The following is a 23,390-nucleotide window of genomic DNA, read 5'->3' as shown; positions in this document are numbered from 1 at the left end:
AACTACCTGAAGGGGGGTTGTAGTGAGGTGGGTGCTGGTCTCTTCTGTCAGGTGGCTGGAGATAGGACAAGAGGAAATGGCCTCAAGTTGCAGCAGGGGGGGTTTAGGTTGGATATTAGGAAATAGTTCTTTACTGAAAGGGTTGTCAGGCATTGGAACAGGCTGCCCAGGGAAGTGGTTAAGTCACTATCCCTGGAGGTATTAAAAAAGTGCGTAGACAAGGCACTTCAGGACATGGTTTAGTGGACATGGATGATGGTTGGACTCAATGATCTTGAAGGTCTTTTCCAACCTAAATGATCCTATGATTTACAGTGTAATGACAAGCTCTCCTATAATGCCTCTTGTGCTAGTTAAAAGGAGCATCATATTGTAGCTGGCATGTTGGGCTCCAGGTTTTGGGCTATTTGAGTATCTGTACTCTTTGCATCTTTCATCACATCTCTTAAATTCTGTGTTTTGGCTCTCTATCAAGTTGATACTGATGCTTTTCTGAAGCCCCTCATGAGGGAGCAGAAATTATTTACATGAGGAGCACTTAGGTACAGTGTTCTACCTGTATGAACGAGTACAAAATTTAATCAGAAAGTGTCTCTATTCAGTTTGATGTCATGCCTTTGTTTCCAAAAGTTCAGCATAAAATCTCCATGTCTCAATTCAGTTAGCCCAAGAAGTGGAATGGGAGTCAGAAGGTGTCCCTTTAAACTCTTGACCACATAGAGCTAGGCTCATTGCATGTTCCTAGAAAGCAAGTTTTTCAACATTTTATTCTGGTTACTCACACTACTGTGTGGGGGATGGGGGAAGGGGATTAATTTCTGAAGCAAAACATATATTAAGCTGTGAATAGAGCTGCAGGAGTGATTAACAGTTAGGTCATGGATATTTGGAAATCCCAAAGATACTATCTATCTTATGCAGTTCAGAAGGATTCATCAATGATCAAACTTTGAAAGACTTCTTTCCATTGATTGAAAGAAATTAACTCAATAGTTTGATTAACTATTAAGTAGGTATTCTTTATTGACAGCGCTGGTTGCACGGGGGATCGCTCCACCTATCGTGCACACCGTTGCCCAATTTACCAGAAATTTATACAATGTAAATATACATATTCATAAGGTTATTCAATACAAAAACATACATATGCATAAGTGAGGCGGAGTAATTAAAAAGGCGTGTGTCAGCAATTCTAAAATGTATATGTCATCATTGCGCATGCTCAGATTTGTCTCTGGTGGTCGTTTACTTCTTCAGGGGTTCTATCTTCTTCTTCCTCTTCTGTCCTTTAGATGAACTTTAGTCATTCACGCATGCTCTCTTCTTACTAGGCAATTATAACAGTTTTATGGTTGCTTCTCATACACCTTATCTTAGACCTATATTTCAGTTCTTATTATCACTTCCTTGGTTGACGCATCCGTCCTTGACGAGTATCGGTCCCTGACAAGCTTAATCCCTGACAGACACCAGTCCTTGGTAAGCAGTGTTACAAGAATCATATGGTTATGAGAACAAAGGCAGGAGTTCGTATCTTTGCTAGCCCTATCTATTCAAGCAAGGCCTCTACTTGTGTCTTCTCGACAAGATTTTGTGATTGTTCATGGTTCCTTCTTACAAACACCAGTCTTTGTCTCATATGTAAAGTTATAGAGAGACAATCATTGAGCAATTAGTAGTTCATTCTCTATATCAATCCCCCCTTTTTCTTTAAACCCTTGCAAATTCTTTTGCAACTATAAGGTTCCATTACGTCCAAGAGATCGTGTAAAGTATTTCCCGGTTTCTACTTGATGTCTAATTATGTTTCGTTTCCAATTTTCGTAATTTTCTACCGTGCCCTGACAATACCACACAAAACACTTAAGCATAATGCAGACCATCATTCCCAAAGTCACTAAAATTATAACCAGAATAAAAATTTGCTTTAGCCACCCAAAATTTGGCAGCCAGGATGTTAGTTTGTCCCACAATTCTTGAAATCCCCATGAGAGGTCATCATTTGTTATTTCATGTAGTATTTTGGTTTGTTTCCAAATTTCTTCTAAGTCGGTGGAGATTCTTCCACTTTGATCTACATACATGCAACAACTCGTATTTATAACTGTGCATACTCCACCCTGAGATGTCAATAATAGATCTAATGCCATTCTATTTTGTTGTACAATTTGGGATAAACTGGATATTTCTAATTGTTGGGCTCTTATTGCATCAATTGTTCTATTCTCAAGGTTTTCTATTACTGCCGAAATGTTAACTATGGCTTTTTCTAACTCACTCACTCCCAACCATGGAAGAAACCATCGGACAAAAGTATGAAAGGCAGTAGGCCTCCTTACTAGAGGATTCTCAACATCTCGTCTAATCTTTCGAAAGTGTGTTCACACCCATCCTTTTGGTGGAGTATTGTGTATAGTCATATTTGGAACCACTGCTCCCAAAGTACATGTTCCCATCCAATTCTTTGGTAAAACTTTCCAGGCAGTGTCATTGCATAGCCAGTACCATCCCTTTCCTTCTGGCACTGGCCATGCTGTAGTATTAACAGAAGTTGAAGTTCCAATATCTGTAGTTTTGTTACAAACTGTATGACTCCCTACATACGTCCCATTAACACAGTCACTTTTTCCCAGTCCTTTAGGTGGATTACATCTCTGTACACATGTACAATAAGGCTCCTGGGCCTCAGGACTAGTTATTTCTAACTTCTGGACTCCGTCATTGTCAGTATACCATGTGGTACTTTCCCAAAGAGTGGTCCAGGAGTAATTACTTGGTATCGGAATACCAATTAGCGAGATCGCTTTTCCACCATGTTCTGGCATGTGAGTACATATCCAACAGTCAGTTCTGTTCAGGATTTGGGAAACATTTTGTGTCAAGGAAAAATGTGAGTTCAAGTTCCATCGAGCTTCATTTGAACCGAGTAATAACTCTGTTACCATCATGATCTGGAGAATCGCAGACCTGTGGGTCCTGTAGGGATGACTGTCCATGGCCTCTCAGGTGCTCTCTTTACTCTCGAATAGTGGATCCAGGCAGGCTGTTCCTTGATCTTAATGGCAGTGAAGGTCGTCAGCAACACTTGATAGGGTCCGTCCCATTTCTCCTCCAGGGGTTGTCCTGAAAAGATCTTTACATATACATAATCACCCGGTTTAAAGGGATGGATTGGTTGATCTAACCCTCTAGCCCTGGTTCCTAAAACTTGTTTATTTATATTCTCTAACTGCTTCTGGAGGGATACCATGTAGTCACACAAATACCCCGCACCCAGTTGGGTTAAATCTTCTCCTGTAAATTGAAATTGATATGGTCTCCCATACAGTATTTCAAAGGGGCTTAAATTTTCCTTTGTTTTTGGTTTCACTCTCATTGTAAGCAATGCCAGGGGAAGAGACTGGGGCCAAGTTAGATTAGTCTCTTGACCAATTTTTGCTATTTGTTGTTTAATTAAGTGATTCATCTTTTCAACTTGCCCACTTGCTTGAGGTCTATATGGGGTATGTAACTGCCAGTCTATCTTCAGAGTTTTGCTCACCTGCTGTACTACTTTGGCACAAAAATGAGAACCTCGATCGGAAGATATTGTTGCTGGAATTCCAAAACGAGGAATGATTTCATTCAACAATATCTTAGTTACTTCTCTAGCTTTGTTTGTTCGGCAGGGGTAAGCCTCTGGCCAGCCTGAAAATGTGTCAGTCATGACTAACAAGTATCGGTACCCCCCTTTTCTTGGGAGCTCCGAAAAATCAATTTGCCACTGTTGTCCTGGATAATTTCCTTTGCCAATTATCCCCAACCTCACTTTATTTGCCACATTAGGGTTATTACGTAAACAAATTTCACATTGTTGAGATATTTGTTTCACCATTGTATACAGATTGCGTCCTATTAATTTCTGATTTAAGTTTTTGTACAGGGCATCTGCTCCCCAATGCGTCTTATTATGTTCAGTTAAAACTGTTGTCCATATTAAATTGGATGGTATTACTATACGATTATCTGCTAAACGAACCCATCCATCTGACTCTACTTTACCATCCAGATCTTCAATTAATTTTAAGTCTTCTTTTGAATAATTTGGTTTTTGATTTGTACTTACAGTTTGGATTTTACCGTCTGGTATTAAGGATAATGTTTCTGCTTCCACTTCTTCTGCCACCCGCCTAGCCTCATAATCTGCTAGTCGATTTCCAATTTCTGGATCTGTGTTTCCTTTTTGGTGTCCTCGACAATGCATGATAGCTACCTTTTCTGGTTGCTTTACAGCTTCTAATAGCTTTAAGATTTCTTCTGCATGTTTTATTTGCTTTCCTTGAGCAGTTAGCAATCCTCGTTCTTTCCAAATTGCACCGTGAGCATGAACTACTCCAAATGCATATTTAGAATCTGTCCAAATGTTTATCTTTTTCCCTTTTGCCAATTCCAGTGCTCGGGTAAGGGCAATTATCTCCGCCTTTTGGGCTGAAGTCCCAGAAGGCAAAGACTTAGATTCGATTACCTGTTGGGTGGTTGTGATTGCGTATCCTGCTTTACGTTGTCCCTGTTTTATAAAACTACTCCCATCGGTATACCAGGAGTTTTCAGCATCCTCCAGAGGTTCTTCTTTGAGGTCTGGTCGACTGGAATATATAGCTTCTACTGTTTCTATGCAGTCATGTGTCACTGGTTCATTCAGAGTTCCACTAAGAAAAGAGGCTGGATTGACAATGTTAGTAACTACAATTTCTACATCATCTTGTTCTACTAACACTGCTTGGTACTTTAAGAATCTCTGGGGCGAGAGCCAATGGCTTCCTTTTTGTTCCAAAACCGCTGAAACTGTATGAGAGACCAGCACTGTTATCTTCTGTCCCATGGTAAACTTCCGGGCCTCTTGAATATTGATAACAACTGCTGCCACAGCTCGAAGGCAACCAGGCCATCCTTTGCTCACCTCGTCCAGTTGTTTGGAGAAATAAGCTACTGCCCGTTTATAGGGACCAAGTCTTTGTGCTAGTACTCCCAAAGCTATTCCTTGTCTCTCATGCGAAAACAGCCAAAATGGTTTGGAAACATCTGGCAGCCCCAGAGCAGGAGCTCTCATTAGTTCTCGTTTGAGCTGCTTAAATGCATTTTGTGTTTCTCCAGTCCAAATTACTTTTGACTGGTCTCTCTTTATCAGATCATATAATGGCTTTACCAATAATCCATAATTATGTATCCAAAGGCGACACCAACCTGTCATTCCCAAAAAGGTCCGCAGCTCTTTTACCGTTTGGGGCTCCGGGGTTCGGCAAATGGCTTCTTTTTGCTCAGTCCCGAGTTCCCGTTGTCCTCCCGAGATTTCAAGTCCCAGGTAGGTCACACGCTGTCGAACCAGCTGGGCCTTCTGTTGAGAGACTCGATATCCATTTAAACCCAAAAAATTAAGATTTACAGTCCATCGAATACAGCTTTCCCTGGTTTCAGTAGCTACTAAGAGATCATCCACATATTGTAACAAGATTCCTTCATTGTCTGGAGGTACCCAAGTTTCAAGCTCTTTTGCCAGTTGGTTTCCAAAGATGGTGGGGCTATTCTTAAAGCCTTGCGGTAGTACTGTCCATGTTAACTGAGTTCTTCTCCCGGATTCAGGATTTTCCCATTCAAAAGCAAACAAATTCTGACTTTCTGTGGCTAAGGTTAGGCAGAAGAAGGCATCCTTCAAATCCAGTACGGTAAACCAAACTTGGCTATCTTTTAGTTTTGTTAGCAAAGTATATGGATTCGCGACTACTGGATGTATATCCTCAGTAATCTTATTTATGGCTCTCAGATCTTGGACTAACCTATAGCTTTTCCCATCTGCCTTTTTAATTGGTAATATAGGTGTATTATATTCTGATTCACATTCAATCAATATTCCGTATTGTAGAAACCTGTCAATTATTTCCTTGATCCCCTTCCTATCATCTAATTTCAGGGGATATTGCTTAACTTTGACAGGTTCTTCTCCTGGTCTCAGCTTAATTACTATAGGGGCTGCATTTTTAGCTTTTCCTGGAACGTCAGAGGCCCAGACTCCAGGATATACTTGATCAACAATTTCTGGAGGTACTTCAAATTTTGGTTCAGCTTGTATTAATGCCAAGCTTAAAACGTTAATTAGCTGGTCTTCCTTGATTTTTAATTCCATTTTTCCTTTTTCAAAAACAATTTCTGCTTCCAATTGTTCTAGCAAGTCACGGCCTAACAAGGATTTTGGAGATCCGGGCAAATACAGAAATTTATGTATTCCTATTTGTTTACCCAATTTATATTTAAGCGGTTTTAGGAAATAAGCCTTTTTCTGCTGGCCAGTAGCTCCCACTACAGTCACAAACTCTTCATCCTCTGGTATCAGCCTTTGATTTAACACTGAATAGGACGCTCCCGTATCTACAAGAAAATCCACCTCTTGTTCTATTTTCCCTAGCTTAATTTTAACCAGTGGATCCGCTAGGGTGGATTCCCCCGGTCCCCCTCATTGACCAGAGGTAACATTGGCTACAACAGCTTGCGCTCCACTCAGCTTAGGACATTGTCCTTTCCAGTGGCCTATTTCTTTACAATAAGCACATTGGTCTGATCTTAGGGGCTGGCGTGAGCCTCCCCTCCTTCCAGTTCCCCGACCCCTCCCACGAAGGGAGTTGTCCTGTTTTCCCAGCGCGGCTATAGTAGCTACAGCAATAGCTTTTCCCATTTGTCGTCTCTCCTCCCCTTCTCTGTTCCGATACGTTCTCCAAGCTTCCTCTATCAATTTTTCTAAGTCCCTTATCTCAGGCTCTTTCAATTTCTGAAGCTTTCGCCTTATGTCTTCTGAAGATTGTCCTAAAAACAAAGAGACCAACTGTTGTTTTCCCACTTCAGATAAGGGATCTAAGGTAGTAAATTTCCGCATAGCTACTCTTAACCGGTCAAGAAACTCTGTGGGAGTTTCAGTCTGACCTTGTTTTACTGCATACAGACTTGACCAGTTAACTGCTTTCGGTACTGCATTTTCAATACCAATTTTTATCCATTCTTGATATTTTTTCAACAATCGGTAATCATGGTCATCATTAGGGTCCCAACTGGGGTCTGTTCTCGGTACGTGATTATCTACCACACCGGGTAAAACCCCAGCAGTTATTTGAATTTGGACCTGAGTCCGTGCATTCCTTATTATTAATTGCTTTTCAGTTTCAGTTAAGGCATCTAACATCAAATCGATGTCCTTCCAATCTGGATCTTGATTTTTAACAATGAACTCAAATCTTTTAGCAACTCCTTCAGGATCATCCCGATACTCTTTTACTGTTTCTCTCCATGAATCTAAATCATTCATCGTAAATGGCACTTTAATTTTCGTAGGACCAGTAGCTCCTACTGCCTGTCTTAAGGGAGCCTGGATTATTGGACCAATCTTACTCCGGGTGCGAGCTGTAATAGGAGTAAAACCTAAATCTTTCGTGCTCGTACCTTCATCAGGTTCTTTCGTACCCGTATCATCAGTGGAATTACCTTCTAGGGGTGTTGGGGGTAACAAGTGTGGTGAAAAAATAAAATCTTCCATTCTTTCCTCAGTTTCCTTTAATTTTATACATCTTTGTCCTATACTACATGCCGAACAACATCTCTTCATCTTCCCTGTAGTCCTTTTCTGCTCCTTCTCCATTGCTAACACAAGAGGGTCTTGTGGAGCCAAATTAATGCCACATTCTTTCTGCCACTCTGAATGATTTCTTAAAGTGAAAAACATATCTGCATACATCACCTCATCCCATTTTCCTTCTCGTCTCAAAAACAACATCAATTGTAACAAAGTGTTATAATTCAGTGTCCCATTAAAGGGCCATTTTTCATCATCGTCTAATTTATATAAAGGCCACCACTGATTGCAATATTTTATTAAAGTTTTCTTATCCACGCCTCCACCTGACGGTCCCCCTATCTTCTTCCAGTGATTCAAGATACAGCCTAAGGGGCTCTTTTTCAATATTCCACCACTTTGTTTACCTCCCATATTACTCGTTTATATGCTCACCTTTACAACCACAAACAATCTCAACTATATAGGTAGCCCGCTCTCTCTTGTCCCAGGGAGTCCAAACCCGACACTCAGAGCATTCAATATCCTTTCCACAATCTATTTGCAACCTTTGTTTACACCATACACACTCTAGGATATATATATAGGTCTACACTCGTTTCCCGGATGCAGAAGACACCATTCGTATACCCACATTTATATAATACACCAAACAGGGAATTTCTTACAACACCACCACCACAAGAACAAGATAATCAAAATAATCAAGCTCAAACTTATAACTATAATAATATACAAGTTCGTCTCCCAAATCATCAGAGAGTCAGTCACACCTCATTCGTCTCCGGCCCTACCTCCTACGGAGTGAAACTGCGGATTGGAATTTCACACACACACTCTGCAGCTGCTTCTCACTCACTCATTCATTCAATTCACCGTTTCGACACAGTTTTAACTCAGAACTCACAGCGGTCTCCGTAATCCGATTCCAATGGTCGTTTACCACATCAGTTAGCCAAAAGGTCCGAAACAAATTCAAATCAAAAAACCAAAGTACATGTATGGGCACCAAACCAAAAGCACACAAAGTGCACAACAGCATACAGAGTATACTGAAACAAAAGTGTCCAGACACGTATCAAACCAAAACCAAATGTATACCAAGAGCATCAGCTACCTGGCATATGCCATCCTGCATAAATTAATCTTATGACTTATGGATAGCTTTTCCAAATGACCGGTCCCAAACCCAAAGACATAAAGAATACCTTTAATCCTTTAGATGGTGTCCTTGTCTGCTCCCGCAGTGATCCGAGTGAGGCGAGGAGTCCCTCCGGGAAAATCCCGGGGGTACCCTAGGGAGTCCTGTTCTCAGTGGGTCCTGCAGCCGAGCAGAGAGGGTCCCATCTGGGTCGCCAGATTGATTGAAAGAAATTAACTCAATAGTTTGATTAACTATTAAGTAGGTATTCTTTATTGACAGCGCTGGTTGCACGGGGGATCGCTCCACCTATCGTGCACACCGTTGCCCAATTTACCAGAAATTTATACAATGTAAATATACATATTCATAAGGTTATTCAATACAAAAACATACATATGCATAAGTGAGGCGGAGTAATTAAAAAGGCGTGTGTCAGCAATTCTAAAATGTATATGTCATCATTGCGCATGCTCAGATTTGTCTCTGGTGGTCGTTTACTTCTTCAGGGGTTCTATCTTCTTCTTCCTCTTCTGTCCTTTAGATGAACTTTAGTCATTCACGCATGCTCTCTTCTTACTAGGCAATTATAACAGTTTTATGGTTGCTTCTCATACACCTTATCTTAGACCTATATTTCAGTTCTTATTATCACTTCCTTGGTTGACGCATCCGTCCTTGACGAGTATCGGTCCCTGACAAGCTTAATCCCTGACAGACACCAGTCCTTGGTAAGCAGTGTTACAAGAATCATATGGTTATGAGAACAAAGGCAGGAGTTCGTATCTTTGCTAGCCCTATCTATTCAAGCAAGGCCTCTACTTGTGTCTTCTCGACAAGATTTTGTGATTGTTCATGGTTCCTTCTTACAAACACCAGTCTTTGTCTCATATGTAAAGTTATAGAGAGACAATCATTGAGCAATTAGTAGTTCATTCTCTATATCACCATAGTGCTTGCATTGTAGAGAGAGAGAAGCAAGACTAAACGTGTCTTGATGGAGACATGGGTTGTGCTACCTGGTGGGATAGTGACATGGCAGAATAAATCACTTCTGGTAGAGCTGGAGCTTGTTTGAGCAATGAATGTTAAAAAGTCCAAATTCCTTGTTTTGTAGGCACTGCTGAATTTGGCAGAACGTCTAGGAGAAGCTAAGCCTCGAGGACTGACAAAGGCAGACATTGAACAGCTTCCATCTTATAGGTTCAATCCAAGCAATCATCAGTCAGAACAGACATTGTAAGTACATCTATCTCAAATTTACATACTTTACATGACTGTGTTTCCATTCCTTCAGGCTGCAGCCTCAGCTAGGCAAATACTGTAACACAAGTTCTCTAAAAGCACTCAAATAAAAAAGATAAATTTTCTCTAAACCATTTTTGAAATCAAATATCATTTATCTTGTCTTTAAAATTCTGCATAGTCTCACTTCAGTTAGATGTTCAAATTTAGTTGTTCAGTTTTTTTAAAAATTTTTCCAAATTTTTGTTTGGCATACTAGATATTAAATGGCCATCATCAACTTGGAATTCAGCCTATATTGAAATATTTTCCAATTACTAAAACTTCAAGTGCTCCTGGAAGAGCTTTTGACAGTCTTTCAGGTTTACAGTTATATTTTCTTATTTTTAAGATTAATTCTGTTTGAAAGGTCTATGTAAGAGAGAAATGAGATATAGGTGGGAGGCAGTGAAAGTGATATACAGTGCTGTCAAATGTTTGAAACTGAACAGAAGATATTTTTTTCTCTGTTCTTCCACTTAGAGTAATCTTCAATGTTATTTTTAACATAATAAGGAATACGAAAAATAAAAATACCAGAGGACTTAAGTTATGATCTCCCTGGGGAAGAAATGTGTTTACAAAATGTACCACAGAATATAGATGTAATTTAAGGAGAAATTTATCATAGTAAAAATGTGTGTGATCTTTAATCAGTTATGGCTCTGAGAAATACTCAAAGCAAGTTTTCTGTTTTTTATATTAATATAGCTAAAATTAAAGTTAAAACCGAAAGAAATATGCTATAGGGTTTGCAGTACCTGTTTATATCAGCAGGCATGAACTCCAGTATTTTGAGTTACGGTAATACAATCTATTTATTGCTTGAGCCAATGAACTCCCATGGGTATGAGTTTGAGCCCTTGTATGCTTTGGGATTTGAAACCATGGTGAACAAACCAAAAACAGTTCTCATTTTACACTGGTCCACTAGAGATCTATACCCACAGAAGTTTGATCACTGTAGATACTCCAGTGGTTTTAAAAAAAAACAACTTTTGCAGACAGACCTTATAAGTTGCCTACAGAATAGAAATTATTGTTATTAAATGGGAAAGTTTATAGATATTTGCTGTCTTTTCTTTTTAGGTGTGTAGTGTGTATGTGTGACTTTGAGGCAAGGCAGCTACTTAGAGTCTTACCCTGTAACCACGAGTTTCATGCCAAGTGTGTTGATAAATGGCTTAAGGTAAATAAAATCTGTGTTGGATGCAATTTATAATGTCCTAGTTTGTAGTTTCATTTTTTTCTTTAGTTTTCTACTGCATTTCATCTCTTGTTTCTCATTTTTAATATTTAGGCTCTGAAGTAACAAAAAAGGGCACAAGCTGAATTTATCTTATTTTTGTTGTCTCCTTACACTATAGAAATATTCTTTTTTAGTGATTTAAAAAAGATATTTCTTTGTAATAATAATTGGAATAGGGTAATTTTAAAAGGAATATGAGGAGAATGATATTCACTGGTACAAAGGGCTTCTATAAGAATCCCTTCTTTCACTATAAATTTGAATTCTTGGGGCAAATAAAAAAGTATCTATTTTTATAAGTATAAGGCATGATTGAGAGATTTTTTTTTAAAAAAAAAAAAAGACTTAGCATGAAATTATGGCTTTATGCATGCTATGAGATATTCTTTCAAAACAAATTGGGCAGAAGACCTAGAAGCAGGACAGCGCAATAAGTTTACAGATAGAATAGCAGTGGTACAGAAGGTGAGAAGGATAGGAATACAGTTTAGGAGATGATATATAGGGAGACATCTGTACAAGCTGTGTTATCCAGACCTACTGCTAATAAAGTATTCATTCCTTTCTTGTCTCACTTCTTTAAAAATTCTATTCAGATTTACTTTAATCTGTCTGTAGTATGTGTTGCAATATGAAATATTCCACAGTACTATGTGAAAGCAGCATGTCAAACATTACCTAGAGACTTATAGATGCAACCTTATGTTGCATCATTTTAAGATATATATTAAAAATAAAAAAGTTCACATCCTTTGCTGACAAATGTATTCCTATAGAGAATATACATTTTTAACTTGAATAAAGTCCTATAAATTCCAGGCTTTATAAAGTCAAGGAAATTACTGCCTCATACATGCAGTAGAATATCCTGTGCATAAAGTGAAGTATTGGATTTTATATTGGCAGTAATCTTTTGGCTAATGAAGCATCATGAATAATGATAGGATTAAAAAAAAAAAAAAAGGAATCTGAAAACAACTTTGGGTTAGAGTACTCAATATATTCTAAAGCTTTTACAGAATCTAGGACTGGTATAAATGTTTCCACAACACTGCTCTTTTTTTTTTTCTTTTCAGTAGAACTTATTTGAATGAAATATGTGCTTGGGTTCAGAATATTGTAGAACATGTCTGAGAATCAACAAGATGACTGTAAACATCTAGTTGTTCTAGCTTGAAATATATTTTTTTAAAGCACGTTAACATTCATAGATATTTATTTAGACTGTTTTATACAGTGATTGTCAACTAACTCAAATTAACATACATGCAAGTGTCAGTACAGAATATTTTACAGTCCCCTGCTATTCATGTCTGTGGTCTGGGGCAAAGCTGACGCATGTTTCTGTACTGGACTTGTTAAACCATATCATTGCATAAAGCTTAGTCATGTCAAGAGCAGTCAAGAGCAAGTGCCGGATTCTGCACCTGGGACAGGGTAATCCTGGTTATACATACAAATTGGGGAACAAGAGGCTGGAGAGAAGCCCTGTGGAAAGAGATCTGGGGTTTTGGGTGGATGGCAAGTTGAATATGAGTCAACAGTGTGCCCTGGCAGCCAAAAGGGCCAACTGTGTCCTGGGGTGCATCAAGCACAGCATCGCTAGCTGGTCGAGGGAGGTGATTGTCCCACTCTACGCTGCACTAGTGCAGCCCCACCTCGAGTGTGCAGTTTTGGGTGCCTCAATATAAGAAGGACATCAAACTATTAGAGTGTGTCCAGAGGAGGGCGACCAAGATGTGAAAGGTCTCCAGGGCAAGACTTATGAGGAGTGGCTGAGGTCACTTGGTTTGTTCAGCTTGGAGAAGAGAAGGCTGAGGGGTGACCTCATTGCAGTCTACAACTACCTCAAGGGGGCAGCGGAGGGGGATGTGCTGATCTCCTCTCTCTGGTGACCAGCAATAGGACATGAGGAAATGGAATGAAGCTGTGTCAGAGGAAGTACAGATTGGACCTTAGGAAAAGGTTCTTCGCTGAGAGGGTGGTCAGTCACTGGAACAGGCCCCCCAGGGAAGTGGTCACATCACCAAGCTTGTCAGAGTTCAAGGAGCATCTGGACAACGCTCTTAGTCATATGGTTTAGTTTTAGGTAGTCCTGTGAGGAGCAGGGATTTGGACTCAATGTTCCTTATGGGTCTCTTCCAACTTGACATATTCTATGATTCTATATGTGGCATGGAGAAAAGGTAAACAAAGAACAATAGCTTGCTCCCTCTTCTGAAATGAGAACTAAGACCATTGGGTGTCATGCACCCCATGACATATGGATGCTGAAATTCTGTGAAGGTTGATAAGTTTTTAAAAAGAGAATTCCACCTAGGGTTGTTGATGCAAAGACATTGCATCTGGCTCGAAAAGCACTTGACCCACAAACTTCTGGAAGGTAGGGGAATATATCAGGTAAATATCACGTATGCTCTTTCTTATGCACCTGCTGTTGGTCACTGTTCAATTCAGAGTATTTGGTTAAATGAAGCTTTGGTTGGACTCAGTATGGCAGTTCTTATGTTACATTAAGCACTTTCAATTGGCAATCAAAGGGTAGTGAAGATAGCCCTTAAAGATCAGTTAAATGGGAAAAAAAAACCAGTTTGGGAGCATTCTTTTTTTTAGTAATCTGAAGTGAACTGTAGTATTTGTGAGGCAATTTTGTGCTGATGCATCTAACCAAGCTTAGAAATTGCTGACTATTGGCTAAAGGATGACTAACTTTAGAAAAAAAAACCCCATCAGCATAACAGTGTCAACTAGGCAGGTTTGTCTTTAATTGAAAGATTTGTGTAATCTGAGCCTAAAGGGTGTACAGTTACACTATGTCAACACAAAGTTTTAGACTGTGTTTAGGGAGTAGGGTAAAATAACTTTTGCACTTTAAATTCACATCCCATGTTGATAAACTGTGCAAGGGAACACATTATCATTGGTAAATTTTAGTAAAAATAACTATTCCATTACAAGCTGGTGATGCAACAATAGAAGGCATCAAAGCAAACTTTGACTTGTCTACATATGAAATTTGGATTTTTGCCTGTCCTGTAGTTATAAAACCCTACATAGAAAGGATTTTTCAGGCAATAAGAGATAGCCAGGGGAAAACCTATTTTATACCGAATTATGTGCCAATATATTAGACTACAGTGAGAAAAAAAATCTATGTTAAATAAGGCTCAAGACTCATGAAAGAGGTTAAACAGTGAATGGGTGTCGTGGTTTAACCCGAGCCAGCAACTAAGCACCGTGCAGCCACTCACTCACTCCCCCCCCACTCAGTGGGATGGGGGAGAAAATTGGGAAAAGAAGTAAAACTCGTGGGTTGAGATAAGAATGGTTTAATAGAACAGAAAAGAAGAAACTAATAATGATAATGATAACACTATTAAAATGACAGCAGTAATAATAAAAGGATTGGAATGTACAAATGATGCACAGTGCAATTGCTCACCGCCTGCCGATCGACACCCATTTAGTCCCTGAGTGGCAATTCCCCCCGTCCCCACTCCCCCCCAGTTTCTATACTAGATGTGACGTCACATGGTATGGAATACCCCATTGGCCACTTTGGGTCAGCTGCCCTGGCTGTGTCCCCTCCCAACTTCTTGTGCCCTTCCAACCTTCTTGCTGGCTGGGCAGGAGAAGCTGAAAAATCCTTGACTATAGTCTAAACATTACTTAGCAACAACTGAAAACATCAGTGTTATCAACATTCTTCACATACTGAACTCAAAACATAGCACTATACCAGCTACTAGGAAGACAATTAACTCTATCCCAGCTGAAACCAGGACAATGGGACAAGATTAACAAGAGAGAGATTATTGTTTTTGCTTGTCAGTCTTTTCAACTCTCAAATTTATCATGTTTCACAATATCTGATTGTTTATTGATACTCTGACTCCTTGAGTCAAATGAATACATGAGAAATCTTTTTTTTTAAAAGAAGGATTTAGTCATAATTCCAAAGAAAAACTTGAAAACATGACCTATATTCACCCCGAAGGCTCAGGCTGTAAATCCTCTTCTAAATGTGGATCACTTCAGCTAGAAAATTTCTATTTAATGTTTCTTATGATAATTTCAGTTCATTGTGAAGCTCATGTTACAGAAAGTTAGCTTGCATGAAGGAATAGCCAGTTAAGAGAGGATATACATTGCAGCCTATGATGCATTATGTGCACCTAATTCATCTTTACACCAGTTATGTTAAGATGTGAAGGGGAATTAATTTCATGAAATAAACAAGAGCAAGTAGTCGAACAGAGGTCCAGAGATGCTGTGCAGCCTCCGTCCTGGATATTTTTAGGACCTAATGGGAGAGAGCCCTGAGTAACTGTTTTGGGTTCATGTGGTGAGGTTTTGGTAGCGGGGGAGGGGCTGCAGGGGTGGCTCCTGTGAGAAGCTGCTAGAAGCTTCCCCAGCTCCAAGTTGGACCCACCTCTGGCCAAGGCCAAGCCCATCAGCGACGGCGGTAGTGCCTGTGGGAGAACATATTTAAGAAGGGGAACCTACAGTGGGGGAAGAGATTAGAATGTGAGAGAAACACCTATGCAGATACCAAGGTTAGTGAAGAAGGAGGGGGAAGAGGTGTGCCGGAGGAGGTGATTCCCCTGCAGCCCATGGTGAGACAGCAGGCTGTCCCCCTGCAGCCCATGAGCAGATGCCCACTTGCAGCCCTTGGAGGACCCCATGCCGGAGCACGTGGATGCCCCCAAAGAAGGCCGTGACTCCCTGGGAAAGCCCACACTGGAGCACTCTGTGCCTGAAGGACTGCAGCCCACAGAAAGGACCCATGCTGGAGCAGCTCATGAAGAACTGCAACCCGTGGGAAGGACTCATGTACGAGTAGTTCATGGAGAACTGTGTCCCGTGAGAGGGACCCCATGCTGGAGCAGGGGAAGAGTGAGGAGTCCTCCCCTTGAGGAGGACTGAACGGCAGAGACTACATGTGATGAACTGACCACAAACCCCATTCCCCATCCCCCTGAGCCACTCAGGGGGAGCAGCTAGAGAAAATTGGGAGTGGAGTTGAGCCCAAGAAGGAGGGAGAGGTAGGGGGAAGGTGTTTTAAGATTTGGTTTTACTTCCCATTATCCTTGCTTTTTTTTGATTGGTAGTAAATTAAATTGATTTTGTTTTTTCCCGAAGTTGAGCCTGGTTTTTTTGCCCGTGACCATAAGTGGTGAGTGATCCCTCCCTGTTCTTGCCTTGACCCACAAGCTTTTTTTATATTTTCTCCTCCCCATCCCACCAGAGGGGAGGAGTGAGTGAGCGGTTTCGGTGCTTTGTTGCCAGCTGGGCTTAAAGCATGACAGTAACCTGGTCTGACCTTACAGCTGACCCTGCTTTGAGCAGGAGGCTGTACTAGAGACTTCCTGAGGATCATTCCAACATGAATTATTTTATGAATCTGTGTATTCTCAAGAAGTTTTTCAGTGAAGGGCTGAACTTAAAGCTTTTATGCATGTTCGGCTTTGAAGCTGTTTAGCCAGATTGTGTGTTGTGTCTGTTACTAAAAACCCTTCTCTTTCCCCCTCCCTCAGCTTTCATGATTTGGCCAAGCCTGCACGATAGACTTCTGCTGGTATAACGGGGTAGTGAAAGCCTAAAAAGCTGTGATTCATGGCAAAGAGCTAGTAAGACTAGTATGCCCTAGTATAGGACACTTTTTTCCACCTCTATCTTGCTTCTCTAGTGATGGTGGATTTCTCAGTCCACTGTATTTTTCTTCTGAGTTCACAAAACTTTTAGGTCATTTTCACATGCTCTAAAATAACAGAAAACAGGTGCATGCTAGGTTTATCTCTTTTGTGGTTTTGTCCCTTTTGGGTACTCTTGATCACTGTGAGTGGCAATTTCATTTTATTTCTGGGTTGCAGACACTGTTACCATAACGAGTGTATTTGTCAATGCATTAAACTTTCTTTTATTTCTGGTTTTACAGGCAAATCGTACCTGCCCAATTTGCAGAGCTGATGCTTCAGAAGTGCATCGTGATTCAGAATGACTAACCTAAGAGCACAAATCTGTTTTGGGTGTTCCTGGTCACGTGTATATATGAACTATCCATTGAACTTACCCATGTGGCTTCCAGCATTCCCTTTACACAAAAGGGTCGATGAACATTTCTTTGCACTGTGTGACTTAATCAATTATAAAGCTTATAATTAGCCATCACAGTTGTGGGATTGCTATACTAACTGCGTGATTGGAACTCCAAAGACTTTTTTTAGCTTAATTCTGTGTGTGCACTAACTTTTCCTGGGTTTTGTGTGATCATTCCAAGTGTTGCTGCAAGATTACAGTGTACATGATCTTTTAGCATGTGCTTTTATAAAAAATGGTAGCTCCGAACAACATAGCAATCTACCTTCAGATACTGTGAGTGGGCATGAATGGGGGGGGGGGGGGGGTGAGAGGATGTGTGAAGTACACTTGTGACTGGGTGTGTATATGTGTTTGAGAACATATATACCAGCATGTACTAAGAATGTATGTATGTAGCATTAATTATGCTGCAATGTATAATCTTATGTTATTTAAACAGTACTAGTACTGTACACTGGTTTCTTTCCTTGTGTTTGGAGTCGCACACTGAATGCAGAAGGTGCTGCAATTATAGACATTTAATATTTCCTCCCCAATATACTTAATGGTATAAAAAGACTTTTTTACTTGCTATTCAAACAGATGTTATGCTTCCCCTTTATTGGAGGCTTTTAAGTGTACCTCTAAAGAGTGTGTTCATTACTCAGTAAGTGAGTAACCTTGGGTTTTTACACACAATAGGAAATCCAAATTTCAGTATGACAGTTTTACTGCTTATTTTATGGATATAAAGTTGCAATATTGCGTAACTCAGTTAACAATATTAACACTTCCAATTGGTGACTTTACTGTTGATGCTTTTCTGTTCTCCTCCTCAGTTCTTCTAGCTGGGATTTATTTACATTCAGTTGATTTCAGATTAGACTTGAGTTTTGAAGATACTGCACTTTGTGCTCCTCCTCCAAAAGGAAGCTGAAAAGGTGCTGAGGGTCTTGTGCAAAGTTTCTTCACTTTGACCATTACACTTGCTAAGTATGTATTCCTTTAGTATATAAACATTGGCTTTAATCACTTATGTTCTTTGTTTACAAGAGAGTTTGTATACAATTAAAATAACTTGCAAGAGGATATGGTTTTATTCCTGTGACTTAATGAACAAAATAAAATTTTTAACGTTTTTTCAGAGAAGTAGAACTTTTGATTTTTGTGCTTCAAAAAGGGTTGTTGGTGGTCATTCACTGCTAGGACAGTTGTCCTAGGGTGCTGCTGCTTAGCCTTCTGTATTTTCTGATAGGCTTAGCATGAAAAAATTTCCCTTATTTCTTTTTCTGTCAAGTCTCCAGAATGTTCCACTGTATAAGAGTAAATTGGTACACCATCCAGAACAAATAATGATGTGAAATGGGAAGTAACTTTCATTTGACTGCCTTTCAAATAATATTTTTAGTTGTGCAGTTGAACTTCTTTAACACTTCAGACTGTTAAGAACTTAAAGATGTTTCAGTGAAATAAGTGGATCTAAACATGCCATAGTTGATCAAGGGATGTGATTTTTGGCATCAAAATGTTTTCTCATAAATTTAGTGTCAATACCTTAGTTACAATAGTACAAAAGTGACACAACTACCAATATTGCTATAACTTGGTGCCAGTCTGAGCTTTGTTTGTTCTATGTAATTTCTGATACTTTTGTATGCTGTTATGCTTGAGTATCAGTTATATTTTCAGATAATGTTATGTTTTCTATGCTGCTTGCCCTTCTTTGAAAGTTCTACAAACCAATTAATTACAGCTATTGTTTTTGCTTGTTTCAGATGCTCTTGTCTTTTAATTACACAAATTGTATTCAAAACTTGAGTCTGTCCATACTTGTCAATAATTAAGAATGCTAAATAAAAATATACTGTTATATCAACTTCAAAATATTACAATTTCCCCTCTCCCCCAGACACTAAAGAATGGACACCTCACAATAACATAAAAAAAGTTAAATCACTTACAGTAAACTTAATTTTTTTAGCAAATGAAATCATGTGGTTGTTTTAAAAAGTGTGTGCTGTATATGTCTTCTAATACTTAAGGTCTCTAATATATCTGAAAAAAACCCAACCCTAGCTGTACAGATTTAACCATGACAAACACTACTACACTCAGTATTCACTTTGTTTGAAGCATGGAAAGGCAGCACTTGTTCTAAGCTAGATATAAATGCATAATGAACAAGGCACACTTCATGAACACAAAGAGGAAAAGTAGTCTTCTTTCTGTAACTGGAGAAATCTTGGTGTGTAATGTCCCTTTTTTTGCCAGTAAAACACTGTGGGGCAGCTGAAGATTTAGGAGATGGAGTATCTAATTTGGTAAAATACTGAATTTAATTGTTGCACTCCTGTGGCTGATCTCTTCTGGAATGTTACTTCTGTTTGCATGGGACTCTTGCAGATGTGCGCAGACTTGCTTCCTGTGGTTAGTGTAGTGTTATAGCACACATGCATGCATTCCAAATCAGATCAGACCAGCTGCAACCAAGTCTTTTCTATTGTGGCCATCAAAAGAGAAGGGGAAGGGGATTTATGCTCAGCTATTTGTGTCTAATGTCACAGCCTGTTGTGGTGCCTGATGGTACCAGAATCCAGCAAGACACTTAAATGATCATTGCCTTCCTGCCATACTTACCCGAGAGGGAAGGGGGGGGAGGGGGGCATGTTAATAGTTTACCATATTGGCACACTTGTTGGGGGTTATTTTTTTAGGTTGTTTTATTTTCTTTTTTAGCAAGAGCTCTCAACATAACTTTGACCTGAGAGAGAGAGAGAGAAAGAGAGGCTTAAAGGCTTACAGATATCTCCAAGGTCTCATTTTATAATTTTCTTTCCAGAAAACTTACTCTGCAAAGAAAACCTTTTTTATTGTGTATGGCTTCTGTAAAGGTTCTTGAATGTGATTAACAAGATGTGTTAACAGCTGAGAAATGTTTGGAACAGCATTTACCAACCTTTGTTTTACTTCTGGAAAACATGTTTTTGACTGAGTTATATTTAGACTCCTATAATTGAGCTATGTGGGCTTTGTGGTTGGTTTTTTTTCCTTTCCTTTGGTACATTGTTACCTCATTTTGCTATTTGTTTGGTTTGTTAATGATTATCAAAGCTTATGGGTTTTGTTAGAATCATATTTTGTCAAGCATTTTCTTTAAAATCACACTTTATTGTGTCATTTAACATATTTTAAATGTATTATAAATATCTGTAATGAAATCATTTGCAAGCTTGATAAATTTTTAACAAAACTTGTACTTTTTTATGAGTTACTACTAATGCTTTATGAAGTAGTGCAATTAATTTTTATTTTTAATCTCTGTGCCCAATTTTTGAGAGAGTTGTTCAATAATAAAAATAAATATATGATGTATACTTGCACAATTTTGGCTTGTTCCTTCTTCCTAGAAAGGGATGCAGTCCTTGCCTTGAGTACTCTCCATATTTCAGTGCTTCTTCATGCAGCTCTAGATGGAAGGGTAATATGGTTGGGCATAAGCAATCCAGGAGATTTCTGGAGTGTGTTCATGACAGTTTCTTGATGCAGATGACTGATGAGTTGACTAGGGGAAGTGCACAGTTAAAAGACAAGAGGCAATGGGCCCAAGTTGTGATGTGGGAAATTCTGATTAGATGCAAGGAAATTTTTTTCCATGAATATGGTCAAGTATTGCAACATGAGCGCAAAGTGGGTTTTGAGTATCTCTAAAGATGGAGATTCCACACTTAACAAGGCCCTGAGCATCCTCATCTAATGGATCTGCTCTGAGCAGGGAGTGGACTAGGTGATCTCCAGAGATTCCTTCCAACTTAATTTTTTCTTATAGTTCTACCCCAGTAACAGAGTTGGGTTGGGGGGAGTGGGTCTGTTTTGCTAACTCTGTCAAGTAGATTTGTTTTAATTAACAGGTTTATTTCTAGAGATCCTAGGAAGATGCAATTAAAAAAAAATGCAGTGTCATGTCTTTAATTAATAGTTATTTTACAATTTAACTTCTTGAACTATAACATTTTTAAAGCCTTGTTCAGCTTTCTAAATGTTTTTTTAACTGAAATGAATTATAAAAGGAAAGTGCCAGGGGGCAGGTGGGTTGTTTTGGAAATATAATTTGCATTGTATGTTAGGTGAAGATGTATTATGCCTTGCAGTGCCCTTGTGTGAGGTAAAAATATATCCCTGAATTAGGAGGTAAATCTGAAGTATAGAGTTTGGTTAGTTCAGGGTCACAGACAGAAACCAGTGGTAAAATAAAATGAAGATAGACCATTTTGTGGGTAGGGTTTTGTTTGTTTTTTTGTTGGTGGGATGATGTAAACTGAGTCTTCAGATGCAATCTGTTTAAAGGATTTCACATGGTGCAGTTGATCATTTCCTGCTGCTAAATTTATTTTTGTACTCAAAGTACATAATATTTGAAGACCTAGTGGAGTTTTCCTAAAGATAATCTTTATGGGAGGATCTATTTAAATATCTTTTGGCTTTATAATCCTGGTTGATAGCTAGTTTACCCTTTACACAATAAAAAATAGCTATCAGCTGGAAAGTGGACAGTACTGCCACTAGTACTTATATTTGTACAAGCTAAGGTTCTAGGCTGCCCAGTTTCAGCAATGACAGAGCCTCATGGGTGTTCAAGACTGACTTGATTAGAACCTGTGCCTGTGCCTCTGAAAGCAGGACATCTTGGTCTAGATGCACTAAATGCTAGCAGGTATGTCCTGAACCTAAACTAAACTAACAAAACACCTTAAATGATTTAGCTGCTGCCTGCGTACCAGGATCCCCCACCCTCCACCCTGCCAAATCCTTTCCTGTAGAAATAGCCCCAGAAGTGCCCGTACTGCAAACACTGCCTTGATGTGTAGCAGCCTACATGGCTTGCGAGGTCTACGGTGTTAAGCCTAGATCACTGGCAAATCCTCAGTTTGCTTAAGAGGCTGGAACCAAATTAAGCAGTACTCCTAGCAACAGAAAAACCTTTTGTGGTTGCAACACAATTCTTGTAAACTCACCCCAGGGTGGATTATGAAGCTGTACAGTTTGTATTGTAGCAGGGGAACGTTTTGTGTTGTCTTCTGGTATTTGTGCAAGAGGAAGATCTTTGACAAAAATAGAAAACCAATCCCTAGGCAGCTTCCCTCTGCACTTTTCAGTGCAAAGAAAATGTAATATTCAACTTGACGTTCCAAGAGAGGGAAATAAGATATATTGGGTTTATGTGGCAAGATTTTAGGGGGGGCCGAGACCTGCAGGGGTGGCCTTTGTAAGAAGAAACCAGGGGCTGCCCCGTGCTGGACACAGCCAGCTCCAGCCAGCTTGGCAATGGGCCCACCAGAGGCCAAAGATGTGCATATCAGCAAAGCTGGTGGCACCTCTGTGAAAACATATTTAAGAAAGGGAAAAATACTGCATGGCAATGAGGAGTAAGGGGGGAAAAGTGTGAGAAACAATCCTGCAAACACCAAGGTCAGAGAAGGAAAGGGAGGAGGTGCTCCAGGAGCTGGAGCAGATATTCACCTGCAGCCTGTGGAAGTTTTGGAAGAGACCACAGTAGAGCAGGTATTTCCCTGCAGCCCGTGGACCATGCCAGAGCAGATATCCGCACTGCAGCCTGTGGAACACCCCATGCTGGAGCAGGTGGATATTTCTTGACAGAACTGTGGCCTATGGAGAGCCCGTGCTGGAGCAGGTTCTCCTGTCAGGAGCTGCAGCTTGTAGAGAGGAGTCCACACTGGAGCACGTTTAGCCTGAAGGACTGTGGCCCATGGAGATGACCCACACTGGAGCAAGGGAAAAGTGTGAGGAGGAAGGAGAAGCAGAGAGGACCTGTTATGAATTGACCTTACCCCTCCCATTCCCCATCCTCCCTGTGCTGCTTGGGGCAGGGGGAGGAGTTAGAGGAGTCAGGAATGAAGGAGTGAAGTTGAGCCTGGGAAGAAGGGGGTGTAGGGCTTTAATTTTTTGTCTTTGTTTTTCAGTATCCAAATCTCTTTTAACTGTCAATAAATTAAATTAATTTTCCCCAAGTCGAGTCTGTTTTG

The 23,390-nt window shown here is 39.8% G+C and overlaps 1 protein-coding gene across 5 annotated transcripts in view; it reads left to right on the top strand.

The window, feature by feature from the left end:
• Positions 1-17,650, top strand: part of LOC126035455 (E3 ubiquitin-protein ligase RNF38-like) — a 229,360-nt gene extending 211,710 nt beyond the window's left edge. For all 5 annotated transcript variants that reach the window (XM_049794063.1, XM_049794060.1, XM_049794059.1 and 2 more), the window contains 3 exons: positions 9,853-9,974; positions 11,109-11,208; positions 17,207-17,650. In XM_049794063.1, the coding sequence (XP_049650020.1) occupies positions 9,853-9,974; positions 11,109-11,208; positions 17,207-17,269 (285 nt within the window). In that variant the 3' untranslated portion in view covers positions 17,270-17,650. The remainder of the gene's footprint in view (positions 1-9,852; positions 9,975-11,108; positions 11,209-17,206) is intronic.
• Positions 17,651-23,390: the final 5,740 nt, after the last annotated feature.

Source organism: Accipiter gentilis, chromosome W, assembly GCF_929443795.1.
Source record: "Accipiter gentilis chromosome W, bAccGen1.1, whole genome shotgun sequence".
In the NCBI taxonomy this organism is placed as follows: domain Eukaryota; kingdom Metazoa; phylum Chordata; class Aves; order Accipitriformes; family Accipitridae; genus Astur; species Astur gentilis.
This window is presented reverse-complemented; position numbering and strand designations above follow the sequence as displayed.